The sequence below is a fragment of the Cordyceps javanica genome, chromosome 6 (genome assembly GCF_051103115.1).
Source record: "Cordyceps javanica chromosome 6, complete sequence".
Classification (NCBI taxonomy): domain Eukaryota; kingdom Fungi; phylum Ascomycota; class Sordariomycetes; order Hypocreales; family Cordycipitaceae; genus Cordyceps; species Cordyceps javanica.
In genome coordinates, this window is record NC_139300.1 from 2,738,489 (window position 1) to 2,754,730 (window position 16,242).

At 52.8% G+C, this 16,242-nt stretch overlaps 4 protein-coding genes across 4 annotated transcripts; 2 read left to right on the plus strand and 2 right to left on the minus strand.

Annotated features, from left to right (window-relative positions):
• Window positions 1–460: 460 nt before the first annotated feature.
• V2A60_009266 (organic solute transporter Ostalpha-domain-containing protein) lies at window positions 461–2,331 on the plus strand (the record flags this gene model as incomplete). The annotated part of the gene is made up of 4 exons (XM_083260533.1): window positions 461–500; window positions 572–728; window positions 806–1,232; window positions 1,291–2,331. 4 exons carry the CDS (start codon window positions 461–463, stop codon window positions 2,329–2,331), a joined length of 1,665 nt encoding a protein of 554 aa, XP_083116659.1.
• A 1,142-nt stretch (window positions 2,332–3,473) lies between these two features.
• On the plus strand, window positions 3,474–4,818 carry V2A60_009267 (uncharacterized protein; the record flags this gene model as incomplete). Its single annotated transcript, XM_083260534.1, has 3 exons — window positions 3,474–4,366; window positions 4,419–4,540; window positions 4,799–4,818. The coding sequence occupies 3 exons, from the start codon at window positions 3,474–3,476 to the stop codon at window positions 4,816–4,818; spliced, it is 1,035 nt and encodes a 344-aa protein (XP_083116660.1).
• A 2,072-nt stretch (window positions 4,819–6,890) lies between these two features.
• Window positions 6,891–8,509, minus strand: V2A60_009268 (uncharacterized protein; the record flags this gene model as incomplete). Its single annotated transcript, XM_083260535.1, has 3 exons — window positions 6,891–7,412; window positions 8,009–8,319; window positions 8,395–8,509. 3 exons carry the CDS (start codon window positions 8,507–8,509, stop codon window positions 6,891–6,893), a joined length of 948 nt encoding a protein of 315 aa, XP_083116661.1.
• A 5,890-nt stretch (window positions 8,510–14,399) lies between these two features.
• Window positions 14,400–15,447, minus strand: V2A60_009269 (glycoside hydrolase family 18 protein; the record flags this gene model as incomplete). The annotated part of the gene is made up of 2 exons (XM_083260536.1): window positions 14,400–14,848; window positions 14,934–15,447. The coding sequence occupies 2 exons, from the start codon at window positions 15,445–15,447 to the stop codon at window positions 14,400–14,402; spliced, it is 963 nt and encodes a 320-aa protein (XP_083116662.1).
• Window positions 15,448–16,242: the final 795 nt, after the last annotated feature.

The following is a 16,242-nucleotide window of genomic DNA, read 5'->3' on the forward strand; positions in this document are numbered from 1 at the left end:
CGCCCACACTCAATAGCCACGCTTTCTGAAATATATCGACACGTACGCTCGCGCGCGCAAACACTTTACCAAGGATCAGTCCCATACCAAGCGCGACACACCCAACCACAGACAGCCGCACCCGAAACCTTGGCAGACGAGACAAACCAACCACCAAGCACGGCGCCCGACGAAACTCTACTTGCGCTCGAACCTGCTAAACCGTCGCCCACTTGTCGCACTCAACGTCCCCGTTCCTATTCATCTCTTGCGCGCCGCCAACCCTTTGTTGCCTTGGGCTTTTACGAGACGAGCGACGTTCCAACCGCTTGCATTACGTTGTCGCCTGCGCTTCTTCTCGACTCGACACTAGATACTTGCTGTCATCTCGTCAGCCTACCTTTACCCGCGCTTGACTGTCAACACTCCATACATCATCGCATTCAACTGCTAGCTCCCAAGCTAGTTCTTCTTCCAAACGATGAATCTAACGTGTAATAACACGTTGGAGCATCTGAGGAGTATGCACCATCCCTCTATAACCCTCGACGCTCTGTAGGTATCTAGATCGGCAAGCTGACACCTCTTCCAGTCGAACCCGGCACCGAAATCGAAATCGTCGGCCAACTCACCTTCCACGACCTTGCCCGCATCATCGGCGCAGCATGCACCCTCATCGCCGTTCTGCTCAGTGTATACCTCGCTTGGATGCACTCCCTACACTACACCAAACCTCGTGAGCAACGATAGTAAGCGACACCGTCATCCTCGCACCTTGACCCTGTCAGCCCGCGCACTCCCGACCACTAGCTAACCCGCCTCGCAGCATCATCCGCATCCTCTTCATGGTCCCCGTCTACGCCATCTCCTCTTTCCTCCAAATCGAGTGGTACCGACATGCAATCTACTTTCAGGTCATCTCCGATTGCTACGAGGCCTTTGCTATTGCCTCCTTCTTCGCTCTGCTCTGCCACTATGTCGCCCCGGACCTGCACTCCCAAAAGGAGTTTTTCCGCGAAATGCGCCCTCTCAAGCCCTGGGTCATGCCCGTCAACTGGTTTGCCGCCTGCTGCGGTGGCCAGCGCGGTCCCTGGCGCACCCCCAAAAGCGGTCTTACCTGGTTCAACATCAACTGGATTGGCGTCTACCATTACTGCTTTGTTCGTGTCGCCATGACCATTTCCGCCGTCGTCTCTCAGTACTTTGAAAAGTACTGTGAAAGCTCCAACAGCCCCGTCTTTGCTCATATTTGGGTATGCCATGGCCAAAACCCACATCTGACCACCCATACTGACCAATTCCCTTTACCAGATCATTGTTCTCAACGCGCTCGCCGTCACTGTTGCCATGTTTTGTCTTATCCAGGTTTACGTTCAACTCAAAGAGCCCCTCAAGGAGCAGAAGCTCCTCATCAAGATCGTCGCCATCAAGCTCGTCGTCTTCCTGTCCTTTTGGCAGGCTTCTGCCATTTCCATCGGCACCTCGACTCTGCATATCGTCCACGCCAACAGGGTCGTTGCCTATCCCGACATCAAGGTCGGCATCCCTGCGCTTTTGCTCTGTGTCGAGATGGCTGCCTTTGCTTTGCTTCACCTCTGGGCCTTTCCCTACAAGCCCTACACCCAGTACGGTGCCACGCCCCGCTACTACCCGAGTCCCGATTTGCAAAAGGGTGGCAACAGTGCTGTTCCCAATGAGCTTGAACGCCCGCAAGGTGGTATCCTGGGTCTAGCCGCCATCTGGGATGCCATGAACATCTGGGACTTTATCAAGGCTTTCGGACGCGGCATTCGCTGGCTCGCATGCGGCGTCCGCCGCCGCAAGGAAGATATCAGCTATCGTCGTCAGGATGCCCATGACATGGACAATCTCGACGAACACAAGGGCAGCGCCTCATCCTACGATGCGTTCCGGCCTGGTGGCACCACGGAGGAGCAGACCACCGGCGCGAACTCGCAAAGCGCTGAAACCCCATACGGCCGACCACCAGCCCGCCCGCCCCGCGAAGGTGACGTTGGTATTGCTCTCACGGGCGAGGAGAGCGCCGGCCTCATGCAGCACGCCCAGACCAACCCACATTCCCAGCCCTTTGGAGCCGATTCCCGAAATAACTCGCCTCCCCGCACCCAAGTTCACGAGCCATACTTGCAGTCATACCAAGGCAGCCACCGCTACAACAACAGCCCGCGGCCGCAAGAACATCCGTACGCCCAGAGACCCAGCGGACAGCCAACAGCCTGGCAATCAGACCCTTATACCTCGCAGCAGCAGCAGCGGTACCACCAAGGCGAAGAACATGGCGTTATTGGCCAGGCCATCTGGGAGCCTCCTCAACAGGGGCACCCACTCTAACTTGCATCTGTTTCCTAATGTCTTCTGGCGTTGATTTTTTTTTCTCTTCTTCTATTTTGATTTTTAGCGACTTGATTCTCATTATTTTGCTTTCTAGCCCTTTTTTTTTTGTGTCTTCTCTCATCTTTGGCGGTAATCTTTATTTCCAGTCATTTTGCTTATTCTATTTTACGGCCTGTCTATCTATAGACTTTTTTCTTTCACCTTTAGGGGCGTCTCCCTGTGGCACGACTGGTAACGAGGGAAAAAAAACCAATACAGAGCAGAATTACTACACATGCACACATTTTGGCAACCAGTTATTAGTTGAAGTGCCGACGGCATCCCAAGGATATTGTAAAGAACAGCGAGCGCCCCGGAAATGATGTCCAGCACGCTGCCATCCTAGACTGCAATCATCATTTCAGCCCGTGCAGGTGATGCGCGTGATGGACTGCGTGGTGCCAACTAGGCCTGTCCTGTAGCCGCCGTGACCGAGGGAGGCAACTGCATGACTGACTGGCTGACTGTTTGCTACGCCCCCATGATGTGCATTGGCGCGTCGAAAGGATTGCGAAGACCGGGTAAATGTAATTGGAAAACAAATCGGGCCAAGGAATGTTCTGCTTCATAACTCGGAATGGACCCTGACTTACCACTTCGCATTGGTCAGCGCTTCAATGAATGTGCTAGCGAACGAAGAGAGATGGGCTGAACTCGGCGAGCTGTGGTACTATCCTTTGTCACTGGGGTCTCCGAGCCGCCCAAGATGGAAAGTGGCTGAGGTTGAAGCTCACCAACCCTGCGCTGGCACAGATGCATCAAAAACCAAACAAGGCATCTCATCACGTCGCCTTGAGCTATCGTTGGCGCCTGTGCCCTGGCAAAAGGCGCAGTCATCAAGTATATCTTGGCTACCCAACACCCTGCTCGCGCCACAAGATTGGGCGTCGGCCACGTCACGCTTATGTTCGCTTTGGCAGGTACTCATCTACTGCTCCTCGCATATGATATAACACGCTCGAGGCCATACTTCTACAGCTCGGCCGGAAGCTTCACCTTCCCAGTTTCCGGCGTCGTCACTCTAAAAAGGTGCTAGTGATCTAGGTTTGCTACCTCTCGGCAAACCATGTACAGGGAACTTGGACGGCATGCCGCCGAAGATGGCGAACAGCAGCCACTGCGTCGCAGAGACCCCTATCGAAACGAAGACTCGCCTCCACGTCAGAGTCTCGATTACGAAGAAGGTGAGCTATTTTGAGACCTGGCAAAAGAAGATAAAACTTATGCCTTTCTCGGCTACTCAAGAACTTACGGAGATGATCTACCCTCAGATGTATGACTCTGACCATCCTCGCGTCTGGAAGATTGGTCTGCGTCTGATATTTTGGCTGTTTGTCGTTCTTCAAGCCGCTGCTCTCGTATTCATCGTTCTATGCATGACCGGCGCAGAAACTTCGAGGCCGGAAGGTACACGATTCGAGTTGTACAAGAACAGCCGGTTCGAAGCTTGCGCGGCGCGACCTGTCCAGAATCTCGACTGTGCTGCGCTCTTTGACACCATGAAGCACCATCCAGACAGCAAAGGCGATGACTCACCCGGAAACCACACGACACTCATATACGGGTTCAATAGAACGCATTGGTGTGACAATGCGTGGTGCTTTCGAGATTTCAAAGTAGTCCCCTCAGCTATCCCCTCTCGTGTCTTGCTCCACGGACGATTACTGCAGTGGTGGTTCATCGGCGAGACCGCGTTGTTCACAGCCTATCACTTCAAGAGTCAGGCATTCTTCGACGCGCACACTCCCAGCCAATGCAAGGACAAGGGCATCGGCATGAAGCTTAGCCTGTTTCTGTCGCTGGCGTCTCTTGCCTGGTGGTGGACAGACTTTGGCTTGATACTCGCTCAAGGCTCCCTTCCCATCAGCTTCACCACTCTGTCGATGTTTTCCCGGGCAGTCACTTGGCGCACCGCACATTCGTTCCACCTACATCCACTGCGATGCGCTTTCCACGCATGGAGACGAGTTGGGCGGCTTTCCAAGACTGTCTTGTATGCGATTACGCTTTTTCAACTTGGAACCACCGTGTACATGCTTTCTCAGACTTGGGTTTTACCTTTTTCGAGTCATTATCAGTGCCTTGAGCAAAAAGTGGCAGCTGCTCCCGGGGCTACGTCAATATGCTCGCCCGCAGAGATCTGTAGACTTCCGTTTGGATATCTATGGTACGACCAAACATTGGAATACGCTGCTCTTTGTGTTTTTGGGTTGGCGATTCTTCCCGAGGGTTTGATTCGAGTACTGGGACTTGTCACCAGGGACCGTCGGGACTGTGGTACCCGCGTTTGGATGTTGTATTTATTTCGAGTGATTGCTCTGCTTGCCATATGTCTTGCGGCGGCGTCCTGGGAAACAATTACGACCTCACAATTTTTACTGTCCGCAAACCGGGAGGCACCGATCGTGGCTGATTTACGCTGTAGAGTGGTTCATGTCGGACTGAGCGATTGGAGATATTTCCTCGATATCGATTGGAATAGGGGGCTTGGAATGGCGAGAGCTCTCTTTAATGTTGGCTTTTGAATAGTAGCGTGTCCTGTGAGTAAGTAATCTAGATACCTACATGAGTAGCTTATTTTAGTGACAAGACACGCCTCATTTTTTTTGAATATAATGGTTCCAAATACAGTCATGACGGCTTAGACTCTGAGAGGAGACGCGGGCCAACGCCCTCGTAACGTTGTCACGATGAGATGGACCGTGACCGCGCATTAATAAACCAACAACGCCTTCTGTCAGTCGGTGTGTCGACAATATTCCAGCAAAGCTCCGGGGGGGATATATCTCTCACCTCTTTGCTTTTTGGGGGGGGGGGGGGGGGGCCCGTCCTCTTTTTACAACTAAATTGTTTGTGCAGGTTGAGCAAATCTTTTCGGATCCCTTCACAACAAGACCAAAAAAGACGTTCTCCCATCATTTTACCAGCCCTCCTTGCTCTCACTCGCTAGCTAGCTACCAACACTATATATACAAAACGCGCCGCCGCGAGAACCTCGCCTCTGAAAATTGGCCAACCTAGCCTCGCGCCGCTCTTCTTCCTGCCTTGCCCGAGGTCTTGTTGCAGTCAAGACATGCTGTTATTACTTGAGCTGTTTCTTTTAATCAAGTTCATTTAGTCCCCCCCGTCATGGTGGTTTAAACTACACAGTTTATGGGGGGGTTTTTCTTTCTCTTCTGCTTCTTCTTTACGGTCTTGATATGAGTACGGAGCAGTAAGTACTACATGTGTATAGATGATGTGAGCCGAAGAAGCAAAGAATGAAAGGAAGCTCTGTTTCAATACGCCTTTTTGGCAAAAGTTGTATTTTTCTTGGTCTTGGTCTTGGATTTGGTCTTCTTTTCCTTTTTCTTCTTCTTCTTCTTCTTCTTCTTCTACGTATACATTGCCGCTTGTATACAAATCTTGCTTCGTCTCTTCCATTGGTGATTCTTGCGGCTGCTTTTTTTTAAGGAAAAAAATTCATTTGATTTTCCTTTTGGCATAAAATTAAACGGAGAGTGATGTGCAGTAAGAGATTTCCACAAATGGAAGAAAAGAGCGAAAATCCCCAGTCAAACCCCCCACCCCTCTCAATCCTCCCCCCTCTGTGCTGCAGGTTTGCTTTTTTTTTTTTCTGGCTCGCGGCAGGGAATCCGGAGAGATCAATCTCAGCCGAGCCCTTGGCATGAAACACCTGGCGGCAGCAAGCCGCCATCCGAGATGTCCCAGGCCTGTTGGAGAGATGCAAAGAGACCACCTCAAGTCTCACAAAGTCAGTGATACGCGTTCCGACACGCCAAACAGAAAAAACCGCATCCAGCCTCGGCATAGAATTTGTGCAAATGTACTGTATTTCGCTATCAAATACCACACAAAAATTATGTATCCTCCTCCTTCTTGTCCCTTGTCCAATGACAGCGTCCCTTTGTCCTGCCGATTCCGTTGTTCCTATATACAAAATTGAAATGCAAAACGGCGGGCAATAAAGATGCAACAAAAAGTGCCCATAATATCCATACTCTTAGACCCAAGTGGTCTAATACAATGATTCAAGCGCTGGGCGAGTCCTCTTGCTTTTGATTGTACGAGGCTCACAATGCAATGACAAAAACATCAAACAATTCGCATCACAGGCATGCGCTTTGTCCTTCAAGTTGGCAAGCTTGCCCCTCAATACCAGCGACTTCGCGGTGCTGGGGAAACTGATCAGCAAGTTGGCTCATCTGAACGAACCCTCGTCTATTCGAAAGAAAAAAAAAATGCGTCGCTCGAGCACATCAGAACACTACTAGAGGCCACGAGGCACGAATGTAGAAACGGCTAGCGCCGGTATCCAAATCAGCGTACAAGTGTTCGCTGTCCCAAAAGTGTATGTAAAGGGTCTGGAGACCACTGAATCGAAATCGTGTACGTCGTCATGGTGGAATCCCTTCTAGAAAAAAATGTCCAAGAGTTGAAATCAACAAAGTTCGCCAATGTAGGCGGAGCGTTTCGACAGTGCGTCAGCACTGTCTGTCTGTGGCTAGTGCCCAGGCTCAGGGGTCTGGGTCGGGGTTGGTCGCTCTCAGCACCTTGGGCTGCTGGATGCGTCTGGAGTAGTCGTGTTCATCTCGAAGCGTGTTGACGCTCTCGGCGCTGCCATTTCGCAAGTACAAGCCCTGCTTGAATGGATCCATGCGAGGGTCTACCTGCAACATGCTGTTGCGGTTACCAGAAGAGCCCGGAGAAGCAGCCGAGCCTGCTATGCTCAGGTCCTGCTGGTGAGAGCCCATACGGCCGCGAGAGCTGCCACGCACACTAGGATCATCTCTGAACTCGTCATCGGCGTTTTGCTTGCGTCGACGCAGCAGGAAGAAGATGAGCAGACCGACAAGGGCGATACCGGCGACGGCGCCAATAACAATGCCAGCAATGGCACCACCGCCGAGGCCGGAGCTGCCAGAAGACACAGGCCTTTTGTCTTGGCTAGTATCGCCGGTCGTGGTGGGTGCAACGATGATCGTGGTCACCGTACCATCCACTGTTACGGTTGACAACGAACTGCTCTTCGATTGCGTCTACGTAGATATTGGTCAGCTGATTGATACGACACATTTGAGTTTCGAGATGACAAGTCATGCGTGCCAGGCGAAATTGAACATAGGCCCTCTCTCGGGTGGATGTGGTCACTTGAACCGCAAAGCACAGATAGATAACAGGCAACTCGCTGTGCACATTGGGTTGATATGCAGGCGTACAAGACGGTCACCGCTTGTTGTGCGCCGTCGGTTGATACATCACCACTTGGTGTACGTATCCGTGTTCATGTCGCGTCATGGTGATCGCGAGCATCGTGGCTGGAACGTCCAAAGGCCGTTGCAATTGCATCAGGATGCATCGTCACAGGGGTCGTCATACAGATGAAGGAGTCGACTGCGTCGAGGACGGAGACGAGGATGTACTTGACGGAGTCGGTGTTGATTCCTGAACTCTTTAGTTACTATTCCTGCCAAAACCAACTGGTGGTCCAGGCCTGAAAATACTTGGAGAGGTCATGGGAACGGGTCACGGGCACGCGTCTCAGAGTAGACATTGGCAGGGTGTGGTATAGAGGAAATAGGGTATGTTGGGCGGATAACAGGACTGACAGGCCAGGAGACAATGAACGACTTACAGGTTTAGAGGAGGAGGAGGATGAGGAGGCAGCGGTGGTGGAGGCGGAGGAGGAGCCGCCATCGCCAGAGCCCTTGGTGCCGGAGGGCTTAGGGCCGAGAGAAATATAGCCGTAGTCCTTATTGTCTTTGCTACCACAGAATTCGAAAGGATAGCCAAGACAGGGAAAGTCACAAGCGGCGTTATCGAGGACATTGGCTTTGGCAGGCGCGTCGTTGGAGCACCAGCAATTCTCTTGCGCGGTGATGGCAAAAACGTACTTGCCACGGCAGTAATCCGAGCAAAGACCGTTACTTTGGAGATTCGAAGTGTCTGTTACGGTTGATTAGCAACGCGATAGGGGATAGATATGGCAATCTGCATCGTGTTTGGCAGGTTTCGACATACTGGAGCTGCCCGATGCGGTGTTGAAGTCGGCGCAGATGTTTATATCGAGGCCAGATGCATGACGGCTGAGAGCCGCCAAGGCCAAAAGACCGGCGGCTTTTGTGGAAATGGACATGACGAAGCTGTTGGGACAAGAGAGCAATGCGGATGCAAGACAAGGTCGGTTCCGAAGGGGTATCAAGAGTCCTATGCCATCACAATTGCTGGTAAAATGTGGAAATGGAGGCTATCAAAACAAGGCGAGCGTGAGCCGGTACGAGGCCAGTCGAGCGAAGCAGCGTAATCAAACGCAAGAGCCGTCGGAGGAAAGAAAAAAATGACCGGGAAACAATAAGCACGCTCAAGCTGCAGGAGAGATCAAGAATGACAGCTGATGTACGGACAAGGAAGAATGCAAGCGAGATGACGATGGATCGAGGGTCGGTGGTGGTGTTCACGACAACGTTTCGTCGACAAGTCGTTGCTTTGTTGTCGTGGAGGAAAGCGGCTAGCTTAAGCAAGACACACGCGTTGCGGAGAGAATAGAGGACGAGACGATGGGTTTATCTTTCGTGGCAAGCGAGGGGATTGGGAAGATCAAGGGACACCCGGGGCCGTGCTGGAATGCTGGACAATCGTGATGTGGTTGTGGGCAGCGGAGGGGCGGAACGCGGCGCTATTGTTCGACGGCCAATGTCTAGGCTGGAGAAACAGAGCCAGGCAGAGGCCAGAACGGTTGGAAAAAGGTGCAACGAGTTGATTCGAAGCGAAGAGTCGAGACGAGTGTGACCAGGGGATAGACAGCAGCAGACGATTTGGCTGTGTGTCTGTCTGGTGGTTGGTGGTGAGAATGGGAGAAGGAGGAGCAGCAAAAGATTTTGGGTGGATGGATGGGTGGATGGATGGATGAATGAATGAATGGGGTGAATGGGTGAATGGGCAACCATGGGGTGGCAGTAGTCAGTGCCAAGTAGCAAGGCAAGATACTTGGATAGGTTAGGTAGTTGGGCGGCTGCAGGCAAGTACCTACTCAGTGAGCAGTGGGTGGGTGTCAGTGGGTGGTGAGCAAAGCAAGGCTTGGAAGGAAGAATGGGGCACTTGTTGCAGAGCCTGGAGCTGGCTGGCAGAAAAAACAGGCTGACTGGTGCGTTTCTTACCTCGAGTACCTTGGAAGACAGCAGCGACGCTGGGACTACGGACGGACGAGGGTCATTGCTACTGTTACAGTTCAAGCTGGACCATGAGTTTGGGTAGAGTCAGTTTCGGAATACTTTTTCTCATCATTATATTCCGCCGTAGGTGCTCAATAGCGAGCAGTGCCGCCGACAGCAAATTGGCCGATTGCAGCAGGCGGTGATGGCAACTTGCGAGCATCGCCGATTTCTACAAAGACTGCCACCTGTCTATAGGTCAAATTATAGGTACTACAGGTGTTGCCCGCTGCCCAAGGTAGCTACTATACAGAACCAAAGGTATAGTCCGTACTCAATACTCCGGACTCCGTAAGTAGGTAGGTAGGGAGGTGACTAAGTACTAATCCACAGCGCTTATAAGGCGACCCAGACGGGCACATACTGGTGCAACAAACTGCCAAGCAGATTGGCAGGAAACAAAAGATCAATAATAAGACCAAAAAAATACTCAGTGATAATAATCAAAAATCCTGCCCCATGTGGATCGCCCGTGACGCTGACTGGGGCTCGCTGCCTTGGTTTTTCTCGGCCGGGCGAGGCCAGAAATGCGCTGATAGCCACTCGAGGTACCTGGTACATTGCTCCAGCTGGTGGCCCTGTAATATTAACTGCCCAAACTCTAATATTGAACAATAACCAGAGCGCGTCTTTTTTTTTTTGTTCATTTTGCTTTTCCTTGTCCTTTTCACTATTTTCGGCATCTTTCTTTTCTTGCGGCATATTTGACAATCGAGATCATTTTCAATGTTCTGATCAAAGCTTTATTCCCTCTCTCTCTCTCTCTTGTCTTATTTACGTCAATGCTACACTTGGCCCTCTCCACGCAGCTCATCCATACCATACTGGTACACCCCCCTTTTGTCCAAATATGTCATCTGCATTCCGTTCCTCTCCCATCCCACCCCCTACCCCCCCTAACCCCCCCTGTTAATCGTCCATCCGGCCGTTCTATATACCTCGTCCACGTCGTCTTTTTTTTTCCTTTCCTCACCCCAAGATGTTGCGGCGGCTTGACGTGACAGGGAGTGCACTCCACTCTGCTGCCAAAGCCCCTGTCCGCCCCCCTGGCTCTCTGGCTGGGGTGGCGCGTCAAGTCGCAGGTATCCGGTACTCCCGCCCAAGCACACCAAGCCCAACATCACCAAGCCACCACTTTGCCTAGATTCGGAGAATTCGAAAAGAATTACCCATGGAGGGTAAAAAAGGAGGGCAGAGAACTATCAAGAGAAACATTGCAAGTAGAGAATCGAGTCCTCGTGTCAATTGTCTCGCTACCAGACATTTCCGTACGACTACACATGCCAATTCCAGACCAATTACATGCAGCTGCTCCCCAGCTACCGACCAAGTAGCTCCTCAGAAATCCTTCCTATCAAGACCGATAACAATACTTCTAGCCTCTTGTACATGGCACCTCGCCTGGTGATGCTGTATCCGTAGTTTCAGTGTCACCACCTCCACGGCCATGTCCACTACTTTGGGTCATCATGTGTTGGCATCCCAAGTCCCCCCCGTCGCACATCAACTCATCGACCAGTCCAGTCCAGTCCATCCAAAGTGCCTCAGCCGGGCCTCCCTGCCTCCCTCCGCCAACAAAGTCGCCTGGGATGGGGAAATCCCGATCAGAAAAGCGGAGCAGCGTCTGTCTACCAGTATTATTAGTATACCATACCAGTCCACCACTAGTTAGTTAGAGGAAATCCCGGTCCCCATAATCCGTACTGCCATGGCACCATTGTATTCATACATAACTGCACTGTACTGGCTACTTGGTACTGGGTTTGGCAGACCAGGCGCCGCGTGGGAGCCAAGGCTCGGCTCGTTGCTCCTCCGAGCTGCGTGCTCCCAACTCTCGCCTCCTATCCCGCTCACCCCCATCACCGCCGTGATATCGGGAAGCGAGGAGCTCTCCATTGCTCGCCGGTTCCGACCTCCAGCCCAGCAACAGATGTGCGAGCCATATGCATAACCCATTTTATATATGATTCATGAACTCTTGCTCCCCAGCCCGCTGCAGCTTCAGCCAGCCCACTTGCGGCGTTTCCATGCCCCTTGCCAAACACGCACTAGTTACTGAGTAAGTGTCCAGACATGAAGCACGCATTCCTGCATGAGTTTTGGGGGAGGGGATGCAGATCGCAGTGTCAACTTTGTTGTAGATATTGTTCCATGTGACAAAAGAATTGAAATCGCCCTCGTGGTCGTCCAGCCGCGTACGAGGAACCATTGTCTTGACCATTGACCGCGAATAAAACAATACATGGCAGCAATCTGCTGCGCGGAACATGGACCGAAGCCATAACTCATGTGAGCCCGTATTCGCTGCTGGCGCTCGCTGCTGCGCTCGCTGATGGACAGGAGGAGCATTTGCTGCCTCGGTCGGTCCTCGTTTCGCATCCTACCAACGAAGCCGCCCTCCACACCACCACGCAGAAAAATCGAGCGGCCTGGCACATTTAGCTGTTCGTCGTCTGCAAACCCCTCACTGCCTGCAGCTCCTAGCGTTGCACACCCCTGGCTCATGGCGTCACCGTGGTCTGCGCGCGTCGGGGAACACCGTGCTGCAGCCTGCGTGTGGGTGAAATGCTCTGTGGCGGTGGCGCCTGTTTGCGAGGAGGGTTGCAAGGTTAGCTAGCCATGAAGCTTTCTGGCTCTCAAGAATAACAACAACTGGTCGCCCTTGTCATGACTAGCTACAAGCCATTGTTTGATGGCGATGCGGCATGCCGATCGAGTCTCGGATGGACTGTTTGGGTGGTGTAGAGGGAGCACAAGCAACACAAGTTGGCAAGCAAGGTCACGGCCGCATTTGTGTATGGTGGCTACTTGACTGATTGGCGGGCTGCTTGATTCTCGTCCTCGCACAGATCAATTAATGGCGATGAGTAGTTTTAGGATTTGCTTTTGCAAGCCGACCGCGTATGCGTGTGCGTTTGTTTGAGATGTCGGTTCTGTTTTTCTAGAAAAGGACATGACAGTTACTCTGTACTCTGAGCTGAGGGCAGATGGCCAAGCTTCAAATGTGGTAAGAATGGCCAGCAAACGCCGCAAGCACGTCCACTCAAAAAAAATCCAAAGAAAAAAATCCACCACCCATCCCCGTCCCTACTCATCACAATCGCGTACTTGTCAATAATCAATGCACCTCCAAAACTCTGTCTCGCGCGTGCGTCGCTAGGCGAAATTACCATCCTTTGCAATATCTTGCCGCCTCGGAAGATTGCCAATTTCCGACTCAATTTATAAGAGCGAGTTCCTCGCGCGTACTCACTGCTCAGTACCGTGGAATGCTGCATCCTGATTAGCTTCCGACCCCGAATCAACGGGGCCGTATATGAGCAAAACATCAAAAAGGTCGGTTTCCGTTTCCCAAAGATGGCATTCCCAGGTTTCCTCATCGGAGAGACAAACTAGTGCTTCTCTAGCGCCTGGTGCTATTGTGTGGCGTGCCAACAATAGAAGCTAGTCGGACCGTCACGACGAACTGGCCCCCAGACGCGCCCCTCGGGCCACGGCCAGCCTACCACCACCACCGAAACTGAGCAGGACAGAATCTCTGTGCCGAAATTGGCCTACCCGGCTCTCACGGCCAAAAGGGCTATGTAGCCACAACTGATAAGGAAGAGACGGCATGGAATGGGGCCGGTCGACAGAATCTGTGTCGGGGGCTGTCGCGCTACGAGAACAACAGAATCTCCACTCCCGTTCGATCCAAAGACACTATTAGTACGGATACCAACGACCAAATCCACAGAGAAATCAATCACCAACGGCCCGTACCAAATGTCTTACTTCAATCCGGCCGCGCCGTTGGCTGCAGCATGATGTGCAGCTGGTAATCGGCTACCGCGCAACAGCCGAAATCCACCAAACCGTTCCAAAAGCACATCATGCACGCTTGCCATTCCTCGCTTGGTCTCCTCCGCGCGCCGCCGGGTGGTTCGCATCCTTGCGTGCCATCTCCTGTCCTCTCTGCCTTCTCGGACCAAACGGTATACGAACCCTTGGGGACCCCTGTGCCAAAAAGGTGTGCCCATGCGTACACCAGGTCAGGCCACCCACCAAAGGAAAAAAAAGACGAACGTCGCTGCTGTTCAACACGAGATCTTGGCGCCCTCGCTGTGTTGTGATTGGGCCCCTACTATGCCCTCCGTATAATAGTAGCCGCCACTCATCGGTACCACCACCATCGACGCAGCCCTTTGAGCCCTGCCAAATACGAGAATGGCGTGCATACCCATTTGTGCTTGTTTTGTGCTCCTCTCAGCTTTTGGTGGAGCATCTTTGTCTTTATTTGACAGCCCTTGGCCGAACTGCACTGCGACGTTGCTGCACAGCAGTCACCTGCCATCTAAAACTTCCCCCGCAGGATACGACGCGAGTTGTAGTATTTCGGAAACCAATTATCAAACGTAAGCCTCTGTAGAAGCAGCATAACCTTAGTTTCGTCAGACGTAATACCGTCACCACGCATGGAGCGCGATCCCGAGGGGGTGGTGAGCGTCAAGTTATACCTTGGGAAATCAATTCCACGATACATGCGTCACTCATCAATTTTATCGGGATACCTCCCCGCTCCACCACTTACACGACCGCTTGCCATGCCGCTCTTTGGGCTTTCACATCCAATTCACAGCATGATTCAAGGTTTTCCCGGGGCTTTCAACATTTGGCAGCAGGAGCGTGTCACACATGCACGACACCAACACCGTGTATGCTGAATATGTTCATTCCATTTTGGAAACTTTGAAGAAAAAAAAGAGTCATATATACATGAAAGACCCCCCTTGTGTCAGCCGGTACGCTTCTCATCTTAGCCCTTTTGAAACTGATTTACAGGGAGCTGCGAATCTTTTTCGCATAGTTGCCATTGTCCCTCGACAGCTGGGCCTCCCACAGCATCGCGCCGCCGTAGTTGGGCAGGTTCATGGCCTGCACGCCCTTGACGGCCTTGATGAAGGTGTTTGCGTCGACGTAGCCCTGGTCGCCGTCGGAGCCCGAGGCCAGGCCGCCGATGAAGAGCTTGGCGCTGCCGATGCCCTTGGACCAGTTCTTGACGGCCGCGTTGAAGCCCGGCTGCGCAATGTTGCAGTTGCCGTTGTTGTAGAACTGCACCCACACATAGTCCATCAGCTGGCACACGGACAGGGGCTGCGACTTGTCCGGGAACGGGCACTGCGGTGCCGCCGTCATGAGGTACTTTTTGCTGCCGTCTTTGGCCATGTTGGCCCGGAAGCGCTTCGTCATGGCCAGGTAGCCTGTCGAGTCGTTGGTCTCGTTGTCTATCTCTCTGGTCAGTCTTCTTCTTCTTTTCTTTTTGGTTTTTTGATTATTCCTTCTTCTCTCCGTGGCGCACCAGAAACATACCGAGGTCAACACCGTCGAGCTTGACGTCGCCAAACGGACGCAGCTCCTTGTGCTCCGTGCCGCCGAGGAACAGGTTCCAGATCTGGTCCGCAATCTTTTCGCCCTCGGCGTCGCTGCTCAGGCGCACGTTGGAGTAGTCGGTCGCGCCGCCCATGGACAGGATCACGGGCTTGCCGTTGGCCTGGCACTTCTTGATGGCCGGCACGAGCGGGGTGCCGTCTTTGAGGCCCGTGGCGCCGGCCTTGCGCTGCGCCGCCGACGGCCCCGAGAGGCCCGACATCTCGAGCCCGGGCCAGCCGCCGGCCCGGTTGAAGTAGGCCAGGAAGGCCAGGTTTACAATGTCGTACGTCGGGTCGTTGCACACCTCCATCAGCGACAGGTTGTCGTCCTGGGCGCCCCAGTAGATGGTCAGTTTGCCACCGCCGGCGCGCGTGAGGAGGTCGCTGCTGGGGGCGGCGGCGCCGAGCGAGGTGAAGGCGGCGAGAGCCGCAAGGGTAGAGGTGCTGAAGAGCATGTTGTGCGGGTGTTTGTCTGTATGCGTGCCGTCAAGGCGCAGGCGTACAAGTGGGATGAAGGAGTATCAAGGTGTAAGTGAAGATGACCAGCTCTTCTGGAGTTTTGGAATGCCACGACCCCCAAGACGAAGACAGATGAAGCTCCCTATTTATACCCATATCAGAGTTGCAGCATTCATGGATCATTCATTACTACACATTGGGCATTAGGCAATGGCACCTCGATCAGCAACCACACTTTTCCCCGTGGCAGAACGGCTCTGCGGAGGACGGGAGCCCATCTCTCGCCTCGCCGGCGCAGAAAAGATGCACTAATCAGAAGTCAGAACTGTGCCGTTTGTTCTTGACAATGCCGAAATCTGACATTGGAACCACATGCACCGTGCCTTTGCCGTCCAGTCTGTAAGTGGCCTAGACGCGGTGAGCGGAAACCGGGGGGGGGGGAGGGGGTCGCCGTGGGGCACCATGCGATGGTCCGGCTTCACCCAAACCTGCGGGGAGAAGTACGTTTTCTTAATCTCGGTAACGAGTCACGTATCATCAGAGTGAGTTGTCATTAATTTCAATGACAATACCTCTAGATATTACGTTGCAAGAAAGCTACAAAGGCAAAGTCTAAATCAACAAAAAAAGGTAAAGCGGGCAGCCTTCAATCTGTATAAATTGCAGCAAATGGGTGATGAGAAACGCCGCACTTGGCCGGAGGGCTCCCCAGACTTCCCCAGCATTTTTTTTTTCCCTCCTTTTCAAAGACCAGCTTCCTATCACGGTCAACGACTGACTGGTGCCGGAGC